This window comes from Aristolochia californica, unplaced genomic scaffold, assembly GCF_029961685.1.
Source record: "Aristolochia californica isolate CCGP_79_NKW_82.1479 unplaced genomic scaffold, dmAriCali1.0.hap1 SCAF_1, whole genome shotgun sequence".
In the NCBI taxonomy this organism is placed as follows: domain Eukaryota; kingdom Viridiplantae; phylum Streptophyta; class Magnoliopsida; order Piperales; family Aristolochiaceae; genus Aristolochia; species Aristolochia californica.
This window is the reverse complement of record NW_027181770.1, coordinates 57,447,163-57,462,093: the sequence shown is the minus strand read 5'-3', so window position 1 is coordinate 57,462,093 and position 14,931 is coordinate 57,447,163. Positions and strand designations below refer to the sequence as shown.

The window sequence follows — 14,931 nt, the reverse complement described above, 5'->3', positions numbered from 1 at the left end:
TACGTGACTCCATTGATTATTCCTAAGTTCAGTTAAAATCCCACTGACAGTAGAGGGGGGGGGGGGGGGAGGGAAGAAAGCTGGTGGTGGCTTCCGTTACTTATCTTCAACGGCAGAGATTGCACGTAAGAAAAGATTACACGTTACAAGATTTTGACAAGAAAACAATCGGATTTTTCGCCGTTGAAATTTTGCAATCTCCTCTTTCCTCTTCCTGATATTTTTGCTACCGCAAAAAAAAAAACACCAGCGAAGTAAATTGCGGAGTCGTGGCGTGGGCGACTTGTAAGGACCCCACTTTCTCCTGAATGCGGGTCCCACCAGCTCTGAACTCCACGTCATCCGTTATTTATAGTGGCTCCCGAAGCGTTTTTATAAAAAATAAAATAAAAAAAAAAGTATTCGGCGCCGTGTCGAATGTTTTTTTGGGTTTATTTTACACATCCATCCCAGGGTGATAAAGAAATACTCGGAAGAGAGGAATGAGAATTTTTATATAATATGGTTTTATAATTGTCGTCACTCTTCATCGGCGTCACGTTTCGACGTGACCCGATTGGTTTTCGGTTTCACCGCGACGTGACCCCATGCCGGCGCTGTCCAGGTTGTTCAATTCTCATCGCTACGCCTACGGCGCCCTCTAGAAAACAGATTTTTTTTTTTTAATTTTTAAAAAAAATGAGTGATTGGACGCAAGTGCGCATCACGGGTAGGGCATGCGCTCTTGGATTCAAAGGGAGTTGGTGGTTAAAAAGGAGGGGCCCTCCACTTGCAATTCAGTGAACCTTCTTTAGATAAACACAAAGGAGGGTTTTTTTCAATCCAGCTGAGGCAGGTGTGTCCCACCCCCGTTTGGTGCGCGATGGCGCTGTTGATAAAGTGCCTTCAAAAATAATCCCCACAAAAAATAAAATAAAATTTGGAGGGGTATTTGTGTGATTTTGGCTTTCTGTATTCAACGTGTTGAAGCTAGAAGCGAGAAACTCACGCTTGCATGAGCGTGGATTTTCCGGTTCCGTTCACAACATCTTCCCACTCTATTCTGCACATTCCTAAAATACGCCCACTGCGACCACCACTTGAATCAAAAAGCAGGCCGGCCGGTTCGAGCCGACACGCACCGAACGAGGACGTTTTAGTTGCGAGATGCGACCACCGTGCGTCAGCCGGCTTTCTCGATTCTCTTCGGTAACGTATAAACAAGGAATAAACCAAGCCGAAGAAGCGTTATGTGGTGTGCAATGACCAGATTACCCTTTCCTCAAATTTCACATTTTGGATTGCTATTTCGGCATGAGGGCAAATGGGTAAATAGAGGGACTAAGTGAAGGAAGAGCGCAGTGAGTCAGCAGTTTGACCGAGAGTGGGGTTCGGTTCGGGGGAGCCGTGAATCCCTACCTGAGTTTGTTACAACACTTAACCATCGTTTATAACCGAAGTTAGTTGCCCAAAACCAACATTTTTAACCGCTTTCCCCAAATGTATTCCCGCTACAAAACAGAGGCAAAAAAAAAAAAAAAAAAAAAAAACCAACAGAAGAGAAATGGCGAGAAAAGCCAAATAGCAATTTCGTCTCCTCTTAGGGCAGGTGAAGAGGAGGGAGGGAGGAGGAGAAGGAAAGCCGACGAGGAGGCGTTCGGGTCAACGCCGTTTGACCGTAGTTTTTACGGCACGGTCGAGTGGAAGCGGAGGGTTGAAGCGACTTCGGATGGCGTGAGGAGTAAATAAGGGGGATAGTAGGGGGTTTGTTTTTGGAAAGACGAGGGGAAGGAAGGAAGGTGTTTGGACTTGGAGAATCCTATAAAGGATTTCCGTCTCTCTCCGGTTTTCGGTCTGTCGGACGCTCGGTGTAGAATCTGTAGATAGATAGATAGAAAGATATGCGAACGAGGAGAGGGTTTTGTTACCCCAAAATCCTGGTCTGCAAGGAAGAAGCGAAGGAGAGAAAGAGACGTGCCGAGTCTCTGGTTCCAGAACGGGAGCATGTCGATCGGAAGAGATCGAGGACGGCGCCTGATGCTACTGGGACGTCGGATTTCTTCGACGGATTGCCGGACGATCTTATCGTCTGCATCCTCTGTAAACTCAGCTCCTCCGCTGCTTGTCCTTCCAATTTCGTCAACGTTCTCATGACGTAAGTCTGTTTTAAAGGTTCCGGTTCTTTTGGTTCTTTCTCGCCGGACGGATAATCGTCTCCTTTCTTTTCGTCGAGAAAACGGATTTTTTGCTGGTTTTTTCAAGGGCATTGATATGAAACACGCTGTTGAGTTGTGCGCTTGGTTTCGTTTTTTCCGGTTTTGAGACAGATCTATGATTTCGATTTTTTGGTATTCGTATTACCACTTTGTGGCTTTTTTCTAATCTTTTTAATTTCTTGCAAAGAAATGTTTTTAAACGGATGAAGGATCCGTTGCGAGTATTGGCAATAATAACGATTGTTCGATTATCTTTCTCTTGAAACAGATGCAAGAGACTGAATGGTTTGGGACTTCACCCGCTCGTCCTATCCAAAGCGTCTCCGAAATCCATTGCGGTGAAGGCGCAGAACTGGTCGGAATCTGCCCACCGTTTCCTAAAACAGTGCGCCGACGCCGGAAACATCGAAGCTTGTTATACTCTCGGAATGGTTAGTCTCCTTGTATATAACACCGCTACTAGAGTGAATAGAGAAATGTTTCCTTATATGTCCTTCTAAATTCTCAAGTAATTTGTTGCAGTTTCCTTAAAAAAAACAACTGAAATAGCGGAATAAAGGCTGTCATTAAATCGATGTCCTGTTTTGGGATTGGAGTAAAGGAATCGCCATTAATTTCGTCTGCTGAATACTTGCAGATCCGTTTCTACTGCTTGCAAAACCGAGGCAGTGGGGCCTCGCTCATGGCGCGAGCGGCGATAGCGTCTCACGCGCCGGCGTTATACTCCCTGGCAGTCGTCCAGTTCAACGGCTCAGGCGGTTCGAAGAACGACAAGGACCTGCGCGCCGGCGTCGCGCTCTGCGCCAGAGCGGCTTTCCTCGGCCACGTCGACGCCCTCCGGGAGCTGGGACACTGCCTCCAGGACGGCTACGGCGTACGACAGAACATCGCCGAGGGCCGCCGGTTCCTCGTACAGGCGAACGCCCGTGAACTGGCGTCGGTCCTCGCCTTGTCCCCAGGAGAGCGGCCGTGGGTGACGTGGCACCATCCCAATCACCCCCAGCACCGCCACGTGGTAGGGTCCGGCTGTCCTCTGCTGAGCGACTTCGGGTGCAACGTGCCGCTGCCGGAGGCGCACCCAGCGAGCAAGTTTCTGGCAGAGTGGTTCGGTGCTCGCGGTGGGGTGGCCAGCCCCGGGCTGAGGCTGTGCTCGCACGCCGGGTGCGGGAGGCCGGAGACACGGAGGCACGAGTTCAGAAGATGCTCCGTGTGTGGGTCGGTGAACTATTGCTCGCGAGCGTGTCAGGCGCTTGACTGGAAAGTGAGGCACAAGATGGAGTGTACTCCTTTGGAACAGTGGATCGAGGAAGACGATGATAATGGTGACGGCGAAGATGGGATGGTTTTGGATGACGAAGAAGATGACGAGCAGGAGGAAACCACTGGAGAACGGTAACGGTGACGGCCAATTTGAGCTTTGTCTTTTTGAAAAAAAAAAAAAAAAATGAAGCAGTGTTGTGGTGGTTTGAAAAATTTTCCCCTTTTTTCTTCATTTTGTATAGTTTTTTTTCCCCCTTTCTCTTTAATCTCGTTCTTTCTGTACTATAGAGGTTACGGCAGATTTAATTTCAAAGAGAGGTTTTGGCAAAACTCACTTTCATCGGAAAACATCTTAACCACCGAAGCAGCACTCGAAAAGTCGAAAGTGTTTTTAGTTTGTTCTTTTATTCAAAAATTTGAAACGGTTATGGGTAGGTACATATCTACTCCGGAGGTGGAAGAAGCTCCGGTAGCGGTCAGCGTTGAGATCATGAGTATGGGGGAGGAGGAGAAGAGAAGGGAGGGATTTTTAGTTGAGAAACCAAGTATTTACTTTTGGTAATCAAAAGATGTGAGGGAAAGAGGGAAAGAGGGGGTTGAGAAACCAAGTATTTACTTTTGGTAATCAAAAGATGTGAAAGGAGGAGGAGGGAAAGAGGGAAAGAGGGGAGAGGGGGGGGGGGGGGGGGAGGGAAAGGAGGCGAATCCGAGGTTTGTTTATTATGACAAACTTTGGAATGGACGATAGAGGGTGAATTGACCGGAGAGAAAAGAAAACCTGGTGGAATGGTGATGTGCACAAACACCACAGATTTATGCCTTTTTGTGCAGTTTCTCTCGCTTTCCGTCTGTCACGGAAAGCCAATCTCCTCTCCTCTCCCGTGAGGAGGCCGAGAATGGAATTGGAGCAAGCCTCGGAAAGTAGGGGATGGAAAAAGGCCAAATAAAAGTAAAACAAAGGGATCCGATTCCCATTGCCCAATAGGCTCTTTAGGGTCTGGACTTGGAGAATTCTTTAGATTGTGGGCATCTTTCCTACGCGGAAATGTCTCTTTACTAAATGGCTTTATATCTAAAGAAAAAAAGAAAAGAAAAAAGTAAAAAAAAGTAGTAGAATTGATCAGTCTTATAGGCTCTCACTCAATTGAATCATTTTTCATTTTTTTCTTTGAGAAAACAAGTCAGGGCTAAACTTCACTTTGGTTGGTTTAGGGTTGTCTTGGCCTCTTCAGCTTCTTAGGTCTTCAGCATTGGGGACCAATCACCTTCGGACATCCTTCATCAAATGCTAATGTCAGAGAATCTAATGTTTGCAGGATGTTGGCCTCAACGTACTCTTCAATCAAGTTTTCATGAGAACATACATTTGGAACAAACTATGTGAGGCCAAGTAACTCATGGATAGGTCTTTAAAGCATCTTAAAAAAAACACAAAAAAGAACACCACCTATTACTCCATAGTATTTGAATTTTGTCATTGTTCCAACACAAATGTATCATTCTGTTCCTCCACATCATTCAGAGGCTGCACTCATGTGACTGAATCCAAGCCATAAAATAGGCTCTGGAAAAGCAACTGGGCTGGATGCGATGGAGGGCTCTTATCCGTGACTCACATTTAGAAATTAAGAGTTTAAGTGTGATTAAAGTGATCTCTAGATGTAATGCAACCGAGCCCCATTTTTCATATGCATGACTAATTCTCTACATTGATTCCTTCAACAGAATTTCTGTGGGGGGGGGGCTTACACGTTATGTTGCGATCTACACAGAGACGAGAAGTGAGAACAAAAACACAATCTGCATATCTTTTCCTCAGTACAGATAAAATGGCTTAGCACAGAATCTTCAAAAACTATAAAAGTCTAGCTATATGTAAAAATTTTAACTGAAACATTTCATTCAGCTGACTCCATGTTTCATCCTGTGTACACATTTAACCCTTTTAAAATACTGTAACTTTTCCATTTGACATGCATGTACAAGTCAGAAGTAAACATGGTTTCAGAAGAGATGACCACGAGATGCATGGCCACGCAGCAACGCGATAGTTGCAAATAGACTAGTCAGTGATAGAAGTAGAGTCTACTTCATCCTTCACAGCCATCCAGTCCTGCTTGGGTCCCTGCAGTTATTAACAATATATTAAGATGACAGAACCCCAAACAGCCCACTGGGGTCTAGGAGGTTATCAAAAAAATTGAACAAAAACTTAAGTCAAATAAATGAAAATCTTAGGTTCTATACAAGGATTATAGGAAATACTAGATAATGACATGCTGTTTGTCTTTTGAAACTTCCTCAATGACGTATTGTACTATATAGCAAGTCTTCATCATTTCTGATCAAACCAGTTCAGCGGTCTGGTTGCCAAATTTTGCTACATGCAGTAAGATATTTCCAAGATCAATACGAATGTTAATAAACCTCAGCTACAAGTCTTTGCAATGCAGCGTGATACCCTTGCAAAGCCCAAATAATCCATCAATTATGATTGTGGGCACAGAAATATATTCCACGCAAAGCATCATTTGGCAGTTTGTAAGAGCTGCTCTCTTTGTGGTAGAGGTCAAGAAGGGTAAAAGAACAGAAAGCGTCCATATAGTAATACTACAACTAGCTACAGATTCAAAAGGGTTGGAAAGGACTCTGACAATGGCCTCAACATAACTAATAATCATAGGCCTAATTTTAACCACCTCCTGTACTGAAGATACAGGAAATACGATCTCTGTCCTGTTTTCTTCCCTTTGAATTTATCTGCACACACCTCCACACCCACAAGCGCATGCCCATCTGCTTCCTTGTAGAGCTGTTTTTGAAATGGGGTTGTGCTCACACCTGCATCACCAACTACTTCCTACACGCTTCACCTGTCTATACTATTACTGGAGCCTGCATGTCATGCTTCCCCAATAATAACACAAACCTCCTTGTCCCTTTCCCCCTCCAATAGGCTGCAATATAATCCTCAAACTGCCACAGTCCAGCATCTTGCAGCCAAGAGGCCTCACCCATCCATTTCATCAAGTACCTTCTGACTAGCAATGATATAGTCCACCTTATGAGGAAAAGCAGTACATACATTTTTTTGAAACGGTGATGATTTTATTACGAAGAAAAGCAAAAGAAAAGTAGTAGATACATAGATCGGTACTCTCAAGCCAATGGTGCTTGAAGGATAAGAAAGATCTTCATTGTAAGGTTGTAATACTCACATGGAACACATTGTGGGTTCTCAAGCGGGCTGGTATTGCGATAAACCATGTAACTTCCAATGATAGGAAAAGGTCCTTAACAACTTTTTTTTTTTTTTTTTTAAATGATGCTGAATTTTATTAAGAGAGCTCAAACGAGCAGATTACACGAGGGGAAGCCTTTCCAAACAATGAGAGATTGCTGGGAGGTTCCAAATTTTGCCAATTTATCAGCCAAAGAATTGGTTGATCTAGGAACGAGGTTTCAATTACAATGAATGGATGACACAATGTTGGCAATACAATCAGTGATTGGCCAGTGGCGCCAAGGAGGGGAGCTTTCTTTTAAACACCAGTTGATGACAGTCTTTGAATCGCCTTCAATAATCAACTTGCCATGGAGCCGCTCTTTAAAGATTTAGAGGCCGAACAGAAGAGCATTCACTTCAGCAGTATTTGATTCTGCAATACCTACCGACCCTACATAGGATGGAATAGGATCTCCACTGCTGTCTCTGAAAACACCACCAACTCCTGCCGGCCCAGGACAGCCTCAAGCACTACCATCAAAATTAAATTTGATGCAGTCGTAAGGGTGAGGATCCCAGGTGGCCATAACCGGATTCCTACGGGGGCCCGCCATGTGCGCTATCAAACCCCAATTTTCTCGAAGGTCCTTAACAACTTTTAATCATGCCCTTGTACCAAGTCTGCAGCAAATGAAATTGTTCAGGCCAAATTTCGATAAGTACAAGGTTCTCGACCTTGAACTTCAGCAATCACCTGTTTTGATCATCATACTTCTTCATCCATCATGGCTGATGTAATAAGGCAAGTGCGAATATTTCTTTCATCTCTTTGCTAGCTCTAAGGTGGTTGGGCTCCTCCTAGACTTACTTATAAGTAAATTGTGAGGCATAAGAAGTTGTCGTTTGGTTGCAACTTGAAAGAGCTACAGCCTATGGATTCACTCTTTTGCAAATTATAAGAAAACTGAACATCAAGAAGCTCCAACCAATTCTTTTGATTGGCACTAATAAAGTACTGCAAGTCCTCCTCCAAGATTGCATTGACCTGCTCAACCTGTCCATTAGTCTATGGGTGGAAAACTAGTGGAGAAATTCATATTAGTTCTTCATCAACTTTAGGTTGGTCAAAGTTAATGACTTATGTGAAATAAGTGAAAGTAGTGAATTCACCAAAGTCGGAATTGGATAATTATCTTGAAGAAAGTGTGTATATTTGGGAAGAAACTTTTCAATATGATTTTGATGTTTTAGAATGGTGGAAAGTGAATAATTTGAAATTTCAAACATTATCTAAGATGGCAGTAGACATTCTCGCAACCTCATATCTACAGTAGCTTCAAAGTCTACCTTTAGTGTTGGTGGTAGAGTAATAGACCCATATCAGTTTTTCTTTGGCACCAAATACAATTCAAGCTTTGATTTGTAGCGGTGGTTGAGTTCAGGCTCTTCACAGTGTCAAGAAAAATAAAAAAGCAAACTACTTTTGAACAATTATTTATTATGATATTTTTTAGTGAATTTTTATTTTTATTTATTAAATTTTCATTTGATGATTGCCGCCTCAGAAGAAGCATGTGGAGATAACGCTACAAGTTATTTGATTTTTCATCTTTTTCTCATCTTGGTAATTTCAATAATTTTCACTCCATTAAGTAATTAGTGGTGGAAGAATATTTTTTTATTCAGACAATAATAAGTTTTTTTGTTTTGTTTTTGTCATAGGTGGAGATTTTACTTATGCAAACGAGGACTTGCATATTGTTTTCTAACATCCAAAAAAAGAGTTGGAGTTTATAAATTTATACTGGATTTATAGTTTTTGTCTGGGTGATCATAAATTTGAAATTGTTATTTTATTTAAATTTTTTTATTTCATTATTGAACAACATTTACGTAGTTTTATGAGTGTTTATGAACAATTTTAAAGGTCATGCATAATTTTATGTACAGTTTATTTGATATGTATTTTATACAAAGTTTTAAATTAGGTTGGAGCTCAAAATTGGCTCGAGCTCGAGCTTGAGCTCAAGCTAGGTTAAAATTCTTGGGCTCAAGCTCGATTCCAATTTTAGGCTCAAGGTTGGGCACGAGCTCAAGTTTGAAGTATTCAGATCATGCCAAACTCAAACATATGCAAGTTCAAGTTTGGCTCAACTTGATGCCACCCCTACGGTTAGGTAAAGCTTTTCAAACTAAAGATCTTGGTTTACTCAAATATTTTTTAGGCATTGAAGTATTACAATCTTAGCATGGCATAGATTTGTCACAAAAAAGTATGTCTTAGATTTACTTAAAAAGACAAAATTGTTGGGTTGTAAATCTATTAATACTCTCATGGAACTAAATGTGAAGTTATGTGCAGCATCAGGTAATGATGTACATGTTGGTAAGTTTCAAAGGTTGGTTGGGAAACTAATTTATTTGACAATTACAAGACTAGACATCTCCTTTGCAATAAGTGTCATTAGTTAGTTCATGCATAAACCTAAACTCCCGCATTTGCAAGCATTAGAAAGGTTATTAAGGTATTTAAAAAAAAAATCCAGGTCAAGGGTTGTTATATAAGAACCATGGTCATCTCAATATTGAAGGTTTTATAAGTGCAAAATGGACAAGGTCTCTTGATGATAAGAAGTCCATATTTGGCTAATGAACCATTGTTGGAGGTAATCTAAGTACAACAAGAAGCAGAATGTTGTGGCTAGATCGAGTGTGGAAGCAGAATATACAACTATGCCACATACAGTGAGATATATACTTTGGTTGAGGTCTTTACTCACAAAATTTGGGCTCTTAACTAAAACTCCTATACAATTTCATTGTAATAACCAAACAGCCATTCACACAACTATAAATCCAGTCTGCTATAAAAGAACAAAGCACATTGAAATTGACAACCACTTTATTAGAGAAAAGCTCAAAGTTGGAGTTATTTGCATGCCCTACATTCCTTCAAAGAGTCAACTGGCAGATATTTTCATCAAAGCAGTACCAACTAGTCTTCTTCATTAATCTTGCTCCAAGCTTGGTGTGTTTGATGGATATGTATGACCAACTTGAGCTCTTAGCATTATTCATAACAAGCCTTAAAGGGCAAACTTGTAAATTGTATTTAATCTCATGATATACACATATGTTAGAGAGGAGCTCACCCCATTTAGACCAAGGGGGAGCTCCTCAACAAGCCCTCTATTCATCTTATTCTTCATGTCTTCTCTCTCTCAATCTCACACCCTAGTTAGTACTCTTCTCTCTTCTCTTCTCTCCTCTCTTCTTTGTCTTCTTCTCCCCTTAGCACCTTGAGATTATGAAACTCTAGAATTTAACATTTTCTGAAAAAAAATTATTTTTATTAAAGAGTAAGAAATACAAAGGCGGAAGGAGGAGGAGATGCATATAAACATATTACATGCATTCTTCCTTCTACTCTTTAGATGCTGACTAGTTTTATAAATTACATGTAAGCAGGGAAGTACAGCAAAGAAGTTTTGACAATTAAATGACCATCCCATCCAATGTATCTTTAGTATTCTACCAGCACAAGAATTCTTTAGTTTCCTGTCTGCCTAAGAGTTTGTTGCATGGGAGACTACCTTTGATGTATCTAAACCCCATTCCAAGTCAATTACAAATAGTTGACAGAAATAATGACTATGGAAAATTTTCAGTATGCAATAAATGGCAGCAAGGACTATGACAAATACCAGATATCTCGACCAATATTGAGGTATTATACAGCCAAAAAAAAAAAAAAAAAAAAAGAATTCTAGTAATATGTCAGAGAGGTAGAATCTCTAGATACCTTTCCTTGCCGAATAATTGTTGGACTGCTTCCGGTCATGTCAACAACAGTAGATGGATCAGCAATTCTTATACCACCATCAACAACAAAATCAAGACCCTGAATATTGAAAAAAGGGAAAAAAATTTTTATCATTTGATCAGGAAACTTTCTTTTTACATTCCAACAAGATTACAAGAGATTTAAAAAAAAAGGAACAAGAAGGGAATTCTAATTCAGGCAGTAGCCAGCACATGGATGCTGAAAGATATCATGGCATCATGAATTTTACATTCCACCAGGAGAATCCAGATTTTAATATAGTGCTGGTTTCCCAAATAATGACACACCAGCAGCATAATGATCCAAACGACAATTTCTTTTACTTTTCTTTTTTGAACGTTGATTACACATGCCCCTGATAAAAAAATGATTTACACAGGACAAACATATTAAGTATCAAACAATAGTAACGTAGAAATATACATCCTTCTTTCACCCATCCTTGTAACACCATTTGATGTAAAGCTATATGCTTACATTCAGACCAAATAAAATGTCAAACAGATTTTATTTTCAAATAGAAGGGGCAAGACCTGAACTAGTGTAATACCTCTGGTGCATATGTGTCAGCAATTATTACAGGATCTATCATCCAGGCGTCTTGTGTTGGCCACTTCACACTGACAAAAAGGAGGCACATGCACAACCAACATTATTTAGCAACTGGATCATGTAACGTCGTGAAACAGCACAATTCTGGTATGTAGAGAAAGATGTGCTTTTTTTTTTTTTTGGGAAATAGTCTGCTTCCCCCACCTGGGAACATGTACGTGCGCACATGTGAGCCTGTGTGTGTCTGTATGCATGTAAGCCTGTGTGCGTGTCTGCATGTGTATGTCAATGTGCATCTGTATGTGTGTACACAGACAGAGAAAGAGAGAGAGAGAGAGAGAAAGAGAAAGACAGAGAGAGAGAGATTCAACCTTGTAGATATTAAAGGTGCATCCAACTGTCTAAGTATGGATTGGCAGATTGGATCATCTGGCATTCGCACCCCAACACTTTTCCTGGATTTAGGTGCAGCTCCATATTTCATACACTGCTTAGGCAGTTCTTTGCTTGCAGGTAAAATGAAGGTGTACTGGTACAGAAATTCTCGATAGTTATATTTAGCCATAAATGCCAATTACTGTTTAACTACTTGCATAGCACATTCCCAAGGAAAAAATGAAGGCTTCTTCTTCTTCTTTCCTTATTTATTTCTTTTATAATTTATTCATTTAGAGGGAGATTTAGACACTTACAGGCCCAGGCAAGCAATGTTTAACAGCTCGAAAGATGTTAATTTGGCCTTCAGTATTACCACAAGGGAAGCCCATAGTATAAGTATCTATGTCTTTCAAGGATCGGCATAAAATACTAAGAGGCTGCAGAAATACTATCAGTCCATTAGAATATTTTTAGTTAAATTAGATACAAAATGAAGAAAATACCCATTAAAAGGCTTATCTTCATTGTAGATCCAATTGAGGAGTATTTTTGGAAATAAATATGCTCATAGGGAAAAGATATATTGGCATGTCCAATCCATTGTCAAGTTCCATATCATAGTTCTGCATTAAATCACTCTAAGTTGATAAAAAAGCAAAATGCTTCATGCCTTTGAAGTATCTATGTCTTTGATTCTGCAAACAAAAGAAGTGAAATTTGTCAACCAAATTTTGATTTTTGAAAGGAATCTCCATTAACAGCTCCAGTCAGACTAAAAGAGATTTGAACAACCATGTAAAAGGGGGCATTACATCTTGAATCTAGAGAAAGAGAGCAATGGCTATACCTGCGAAGGCGTTCAATGGCTGAGTGGCTTTTCAAATCACAAACAATAGCATACCTGGTAATAAGACAAGAAAATGCCTAAAATCAATGAAAGAGTTAGATGATGTTCGGATATTCCAGAGCAACCCAGTATTAAATGCCAGAAAGTGTTCAAGAACAGAATGCAGTGGCCAAAGTAAACAACAAACTAGTAGTCTCAATGGACATCATCTCTGTTGTTCACACTTTCCAACAACTTCAAGTTCCATCATAAAAAAGACTGAAGACTTAGCAGTAAAGAGAACTGATCTCATTCCTCTTACCTTTCAATAATCAACAAACAACTGTAGGCTAACTCCAAGAAATTTTCGCAATAAAATAGACCAAAGTATTACAAACCCAACAAGAATGTCATTGACGCGTCTATGCAGAGGGATAAGTTCTTAAATAAGCATTTGCAAGCTCAACCATAATTACAGGATTTGCCATTTTTTCAAACCAACGGCAGATTAAGACACCTGAAAGACTCATCTGTAAAATTGGATCCTCATGGGAAAGGCTTAAAAATTAAGGATAATGTTTACCACATTTTTTTAGATCTTTAGTGCATATATTGATCCCATATCCACATAGAAAGCTTGTTAAAATACTGATGTAGGGTATTTTGGTCATTTTGCGTACTATATGTGTCTCATAAAGTTTAGGACTCTAGTTTTCAATTTTCATTCATTTCTGACTTGTATTTGTGAAGTTAATATAACTCTCACTTAAATGAGATTAATAAAAAGAAGGCTTGATTTCTAAGCCCTCATTCATCAGCTTTAATTGCTGCTCTCTCTCTCTCTCTCTCTCTCTCTCTCTCTCTCTTATCCTTTCTTCCATTCAATCTTGAAACTTTTCAAAGCTATAATACCTTAATTTTTACTGAAAGTAGTACAACCTCATCGCTGAGAAATTTCATAGTTTGCCCAATATAATTCAAGGTGCTTAAAATTCTCAAAAAAATCTAACTTGGACTTAAAATATTCTCATAGTTACAGATGTCATGGATTCTTAAGAATGTTGTACTCCTAATCATCCTTGGCCCAAAGCCCATCAATAGGAGCCCACCTTAGGTTCACCGTGTTAAAGTGAGTGCTCTCCCAATGTCAACAATTTTAGAAGATGCACATGAGAAACTATTTGCAATCCACCAGTATTCCGAAGGAAAGTGCCATTTCTGTAATCAGAAAAAGAACAAAAAGAACAAAGAAATTCAGTAGAACCAGCCACATACACTGTGTCCGTTGGAATGACTCCTACAGCTCCATTTTTCAGAAGTTCAACAACTGGTTCCAGTTTCCAGGCTTCTCCTTCTAGAAGTTCAATTTTAACATATAGTAGTTCACCACCCTGATCGAGCAAATTCGCACCAACAGAGCAAACATTAGTATGTGATATTTGAACTGTACTAAAGACAGTGCAGACAGCCGCTAGTCCTACATTAACTTGTCAAATTCTGTAGAAAGCAACCCGTGATCGAATTACTAAATCTGTACTGAACAAATGGAGTGAGTTCGAAGTCCACCTTCAAGAAACATTATCGAATGGGAATTCGCTTACGAGGTAGAAACAAGGGTTCATGCCACAAAACCACTCACGAGATATTCAAGAATCACAAACTCCAAAATAACAGAGTCAGGTGAACGCCGTAAACAAATTAGAAAACTATATTCTTTCCAAAATCAATCATGCTATATTCAGAAAACTATCAATTGAGCAATATAAAGAAAACTAAAACTTGGACCACTCTTCGAAAGGCAAACTGAAAAAGCTCTGATAAAAGCAGATATGCTAAGAAACGACAGGAAATTACACAGCATGACATACGCCGAAAGAAAAAGAAAAAGTGGAAGCCCCAATATCTAAGCATAGACGATGAATAGAGAATACCTTAGTAAAGCGAGGAGCAGAATATTTGAGGCGCTTCGGACTGCGTTTTATGACTGAAACACAACTGCTGTGACGCAGAGAATTGAGAGAAACTGGAGGAGAAAATGACATTCGAGGTAAGGGGACTTGGCGATTGACGAGAGAGCGGCTGAAAGAAAGACCAGGAACAGTCGTCTCAGACAACGCCATCTTCAGGCGGCAAAGTTCATAACAAGCAAAGGGCGAGAGCTTCTTCTATGTTCACAGTCCATGACATTCTAATAGCTCGGGGCAGTTGGGCTGGCGAGTCTCTCGTCATACACCTGCTGTGTCAGTTATGTGGCAGACAGCTTCTACGGATATGGCACATATAAGAGGCGGGTCAGACCGGATCAAAATGGCCTCGTCCCCAGGGTTAGTCCCCAATTGATTCAACTTCAAATGCACTCGGAAACAAATTTTAGTATTAGTGTCTCCAAATGAAAATATAATATAAATAAGAGAATAAATAATTTTTTATAATATATTTAAATAGAATATATATTTAAACAGATAATTAATTAAAATAAACATAATTACTATATTTATAAGTGATTTAATATATAGTATTATAATATATTAAAATCCTAATTAATGAAAAATTATATTATATTATTTAATAATTATAATTTATTATAAATTAATATAATGATTATGTGTTACTAAAATAAACTATAGATTAGGTCAAAGATTAATATAAT

General features: G+C 39.8%; 2 protein-coding genes across 3 annotated transcripts; one reads left to right on the top strand and one right to left on the bottom strand.

Annotated features, from left to right (window-relative positions):
• Window positions 1-1,589: 1,589 nt before the first annotated feature.
• Window positions 1,590-3,721, top strand: LOC137962870 (F-box protein At1g67340-like). The gene is made up of 3 exons (XM_068809986.1): window positions 1,590-2,134; window positions 2,464-2,626; window positions 2,833-3,721. The coding sequence occupies exons 1-3, from the start codon at window positions 1,881-1,883 to the stop codon at window positions 3,589-3,591; spliced, it is 1,176 nt and encodes a 391-aa protein (XP_068666087.1). The 5' UTR covers window positions 1,590-1,880; the 3' UTR covers window positions 3,592-3,721.
• Window positions 3,722-5,237: 1,516 nt separating this feature from the next.
• Window positions 5,238-14,453, bottom strand: LOC137952501 (uncharacterized). Of its 2 annotated transcripts, XM_068799572.1 has the most exons (9): window positions 14,213-14,453; window positions 13,557-13,672; window positions 12,303-12,356; window positions 12,126-12,150; window positions 11,770-11,892; window positions 11,449-11,606; window positions 11,076-11,145; window positions 10,484-10,582; window positions 5,238-5,580 (listed from the first exon to the last, which is right to left on the bottom strand). In XM_068799572.1, exons 1-9 carry the CDS (start codon window positions 14,399-14,401, stop codon window positions 5,518-5,520), a joined length of 897 nt encoding a protein of 298 aa, XP_068655673.1. In that variant the 5' UTR covers window positions 14,402-14,453; the 3' UTR covers window positions 5,238-5,517. The 2 variants fall into 2 exon arrangements, with proteins under 2 accessions (XP_068655673.1, XP_068655680.1); XM_068799579.1 differs by lacking the exon at window positions 11,770-11,892.
• Between the last annotated feature and the right edge of the window lie 478 nt (window positions 14,454-14,931).